Source organism: Chenopodium album, chromosome 2, assembly GCF_948465745.1.
Source record: "Chenopodium album chromosome 2, dcCheAlbu1.1, whole genome shotgun sequence".
In the NCBI taxonomy this organism is placed as follows: Eukaryota; Viridiplantae; Streptophyta; class Magnoliopsida; order Caryophyllales; family Amaranthaceae; genus Chenopodium; species Chenopodium album.
The window spans coordinates 1,525,444-1,530,890 of NC_137835.1; the positions used below are offsets into that span (position 1 = coordinate 1,525,444).

At 30.5% G+C, this 5,447-nt stretch overlaps 1 protein-coding gene across 1 annotated transcript; it reads left to right on the forward strand.

The window, feature by feature from the left end:
- Positions 1–4,862: 4,862 nt before the first annotated feature.
- On the forward strand, positions 4,863–5,447 carry LOC145605891 (uncharacterized). The gene has a single exon (XM_081661958.1). It carries the CDS (start codon positions 4,863–4,865, stop codon positions 5,445–5,447), a length of 585 nt encoding a protein of 194 aa, XP_081518084.1.

Genomic DNA, 5,447 nt, shown 5'->3' on the forward strand with positions numbered 1-5,447 from the left:
TAGTATTCATCACGGCCTTCTTGCGGTATGTAGAAGATTTTGATGATGCTACCACTGGGAATGTATCATGTATGTGTTCACACAATTGTTGGTCACGACCCTTTTAATGGTTAAACCTTTACTCCGTATTTGGTATATCTTAATTAGACTTAAATAAAGATAGCCAACTAGCCGGTTAGTCACGACCAGACAAGTAACCTGGGTACAATTTATTTACGTACACCCAATAGTCTACAACGTGGCTTTTAAGGTGGGTGAATATAACCCATAAGCTAGTCAGCTAGTCTAACCTGCCATGGACTCGGCTCAACTAATTAACTCCACTTAACTGGGATCATCCCCATGTCCCAAATACATACTAGTCAATAGTTAATTAGAAATAATAAGCTGAAAATCCCTTTTCTTAAATCATTAACCGCGGACCTAGTTGGGTTTTCCATTCAATCTAGGACGGCTTGGTCTCTTGGATCACCCTACCCACTTCCAACCGGCCATATTATTTAGCTTAAACCAGCCAATGGCCATCTCTAATTGGACTAAGTAGTAGACTAGTAGAATAGTACCTCAATATTCGGTTACATTGTACAGTATGTCAAGAGCCCTATAACTAGGGCTGGCAATCCCTGACTTGACCCGACCCGAAGTTACTGAGTGAAACCCGAACCCGAAGAACCCGAATTCGACCCGATTTGACCAAAAATGTCATATATCGTTATAATATTAAGTTTTAAACTATTTTTTTTTTATAGTTTTTAAGCACAACCTGAAATCTGACTCGAACCTGACCCGCTGACCCGAATCCGACCCGCTGACCCGAATTGCCACCCCTACCTATAACCAAACAATTAATTTGACAAAAGAATATGACATTGAATTAATCATGGAAGAATAATTTTAGTTTTACTTCTCGCCATAAAATTGTGGTATGTAGAACTGTAGAAGGGATAAAAAAAAAAAAATAATAATAAAAAAAATTAGAATCAAGAACGTGGAGGGAGCACGACTACATAAAACATAAGATTATGAGAATTGATTTCAGTATATTCATGATACGTAGGAAAAGGCATGCAAAATACTTAACTTTGGCCAATTATTATGACTTTTTGAGGTTCCTATTAAAAGGAAAAAACTTTTTTAAAAGAATGTGCTTTTTTAACAACAAAAAAGCTATTGGTAAAGGTACGTCAAAGATAAGAGATGAAAATTACACCAAACTTTATCATCTAAACTTTGTTTGATACTTCATTTCTTTAGGCTATAGTTTCTCAATACATGAGTTTATGTCACAATTTCTGTAATTAACAATTATATATTATAATAAATGTTAGTTAATACATGTATTTGAAAAAATACATATTGGAGACGGGTGAATTTGACAAGGCATCATGATAATTTTTTATAAATATAAACTATAAAAGAATATCAAAGTAAACTACGTAAATTGTGAAAAAAGTTAAATATATCACTTATTTGTGGTATTCTGTCAAGAAAAAGAAAAAAAAAATATTGTAGTGAAAGATGATGCTATACACTATACTCCATCTATCCCAAGATATGTACACATCATTTTAATAGCACTGTCATGAAATATATATACAATTGATCATTAATATGTTTAATTACTGGTATTACTAACAAAAATATAAATAGCACTGTAGATATTATAAAACTATACATATAACATCAATCTAATTTTACATGCATTGATCGATTATGATTTTGTTTCAGTGAGAAGTTTTGCTCAAAATTCTATTAGCACTACTTTGAGTATATTATTTGGTTCTATAAGCTATAGTACTTCCTATAGACTATAGTGTACTTTGGCCCTGTGTTTTTTAGCTTCTAAGCATAACAGAGCAAATTTTAGCAGAGTTGAGCAAATGTCAACATAGCAGAGCAACTTATTTATTCTAATCAGAGCAGAGCGAAGCAGGATTCAACATAGCAGAGTAGAGCATATTAAAACAGTTCAAAAGAACAAGGATTTTGTATATTATTTGACCGAGGGAAGATGTCAGCCTAAAACCAATTTTCCAAGCATATTGGGCAATGGGTAGTAGTAAAAGTCAAATAACCTACGATTACATTTACGTAGGTCAAATTATCTAGGATTTTGGTTTATTATAATCAAAGTTGGCGATCAGTAAATGACATGATACTGACTTGTTCCATGCTATCGATTATCGACATGATTATATAAATCTGTAAAATGCTTAATTAATCCAAGGTCCTAATAATAATATCTATCAGAAATATTTAAATGCTGCTAATAATATACAGAATAGATCATGTCCACACAACTAACAAGTGTACTATAATGAATTACAGATTAATTAATTACGCTACTTGCATTATTATTGATCAGAATTGACTATTATTAAGATACATATATAACGTGCATGTTAATTTAAATTAAAAAATCATTTAGGGGCCATTATCACAATTCGATCATCACAATGAAGATTTTTTTTTTTTTTAAAAATAAAAATAAAAATAAAAGACCTAGATAATCTTAATTGTGATTTCTTCAAAAAAAAAAAAAAAAAAAAAAAAAAAAAAAAAAAAAAAAAGATTATCTACGTCTTTTCTTAAGCGGCGTAGATAAGTTGAATTTAACATTTCGTTTTACTTTCATGTTTGTGCTATATGACTATATATCCACTTGATATTTGCTTGAAATTTTATTAATATAATTACATGTTTGCATGAAAACCTATAATATATTCATCATATGTCTTTTTAAATTATATTTAAAATAATTATAAAAAGCTTTGTTTCAACATAAATATCCGATACATACTTATATATATCTTGCAAGTATAGTAAACTAGATGAACCCCGTGCGATGCACGGTTTGTTAGTATTTTTTTAAGAAAATATTTTTCATATTTATGTGATTTTTGTTACTACGTATTATATTAGCTTTAAAATATTAGATAAAATTTCTAATCTCAAAAGATAATTTTTTGTATTTAATTAATTTAAACTTTAAAATTTCATTCGTCAATTTTGCTAACGTGGCATTTGAATTATTTAATTGTAAAATAAATTAATAATCTCTTATTTAATTGGCTACAACTTAAATTCATAATCCTACATGGCGCGCTAAGAAAAATAAATCCTACGTGGATCTCTAAAAATTCGGGGAAAAACTCCCCTTTATATATATATATATATATATATATATATATATATATATATATATATATATATATATATATATATATATATATATATATATATATATATATATATATATATATATATATATATATATATATATATATATATATATATATATATATATATATATATATATATTAGATTAGTAATGCTTTAATGTGTTTGGCATTAGTTTAACTTATTTTGCTTTAAAAAAAAAAAAAAAAAAAAAATTGTCTGAAATTCATATACTAGTATGTGTGAATGTGTGATTGTGCATAAATTGTACTTTATGTAGTATTATAGAGCGAGTGATTATATATGTATGATTTAACCTTCAATTTTTTAATACGAAAAACTTGTCTCCGGCCATAATATTGATTTAAATCTAAAATCACTATTATAAGTTGCTCAAACATTCCCTAATAATCCCACTCATACCTATTTTATAATATTGCATGGTAAATTTATATGTAACGTGTTCAATTGAGGTTAACCATTAAAGTATTAAATGCATTTTCCCGACTCATTTTGAAGCTAGTGGATCCAATTTATACGTATAAAAACTAATCCTCATCGCTTTCACTTTTTACGCGTCAAAATCTTAGCCCGTACATTGCAATATTTCATCCTGTTTCTTCATTTAATGCAATACTATGCATTAATGCATGTATCAATGTTAGTTTAAAAGCGGATTTCCAAAAGTGAAATTATAATTTAATGAAATAGCGACGCATTCTTCTTCTTCTTTTATAATTTTGAGAACAGGATAAGTGTATAGCTAATATATATAATGGTACAATTAATCATCTCTTGTAAATTTGCAATGAGATTTAACAACTATGGGTATTAACTTTTTTTTATGTCACTAATTAATTCCATCATTTCTCTTTTTAAGATCAAACTGTAAAAACGTTGACCATAAGTTAGAATTATTACTTCACATATAAAAGAAAATATACACATATGAATACTTAGGGCCTGTTCTCTAACGTTGAAATTCAGTTCAGTTCAGTTTAGTTCAGTTTAGTTCAGCTCAGTTCAATTCAGTTCAGTTCAGCTTCTAATTTCCTTCTCTTATAAAATATTCATTTCAGTTTAGTTCAGTTCAGTTCAGTTTGGTTCAGCTCAGTTCAGTTTAGTTCAGTTCAGTTCAATTCAGCTGATTTCTGTCAATGAGAACAGACCCTTAATCTACGACGTAAGGAAAAAGTCTCACCACATATAATCCCAAAAGGTAGATTTTTTCAATTTTATGTTAAAAAACTTGTTCCACTATATTTATAGGTCTTATATTTTTAATTAAGATTGGTTAAATAAATACTACCTCAGATACATATTATTTGTAACGATTTGACATAAAGTAGAGAGGAAAAATGTCTAATCCTTGTAAATAATATGTAACGGAGGTAGTACAACTAAACATCAACCAACAACTGATTGTCCAATAAAAAATCCGAGTTAAACTACTCCCCGAGAACCCAACTCAGCTAGGAGCATAGTCAACTATGAACATGAGAATCCCTTGCACCATACACGAAAATAAACACGTCGTACGTAATATATATAATTGGTCCCAATCTTCCATATGATTAACCCGCATATTGTGGTGCCCTATTGCTTTATTAACACCCTCTCTTCCTTCTCTCCCCTCATACTTTCCTACCCACCTTATTTTCTCCTCAATTTTTCTCTCAAAAATGGAGCAAAAACCTCAAACTCAAACAATTTCACAAAAAAATGATCAACAAAAATTACCAAATCTTCAAAAAACCAACAATAATAACACCAATAAGAAACAAATATGGGATTGTGGTAGCACCCTTTACGACTCATTCGAGCTCACCTCGTTTCAAAGACAACTCGATTCCGCCATTATCAACTCATCTAGAACCTACTCCATGCCTCGTCTTCCCTCCGAAAACCGCCGTGCACCACCACCACCGCCGCCATCAAAGAAGCCGATAACCTCGAAAGTATCCAGATCTTTCCAGAAGCTTCTACGGTCTGTTTTTAGGGCTTCTAAGCCCAATAACAATAATTCGAAGCCCAATTATGATAGTAGTAGTAGCAGCCCTGATCCATGGTTTTTGGATCCTGAGATCCAAGAAAAAGAAAAGGTGGTTGATGGTGGTAGGTATTTTCTTGTCTATGAAAAGCCCAATGGGCTTTCGAGTATTCCTGAAGTTCCGGAAGTTTGCTTTTCGCCTGAGATTAGTTCGTTGGTTAGGAAAACGATGTCGGATCGTTTCACGGCTGCTTCTACTGGTATTTACTGTATTTAA

What these genes read in the sequence shown, in the direction of transcription:
- LOC145605891 (XM_081661958.1), top strand. Translation starts at nt 4,863, where the DNA reads ATGGAGCAAAAACCTCAAACTCAAACAATTTCACAAAAAAATGATCAA.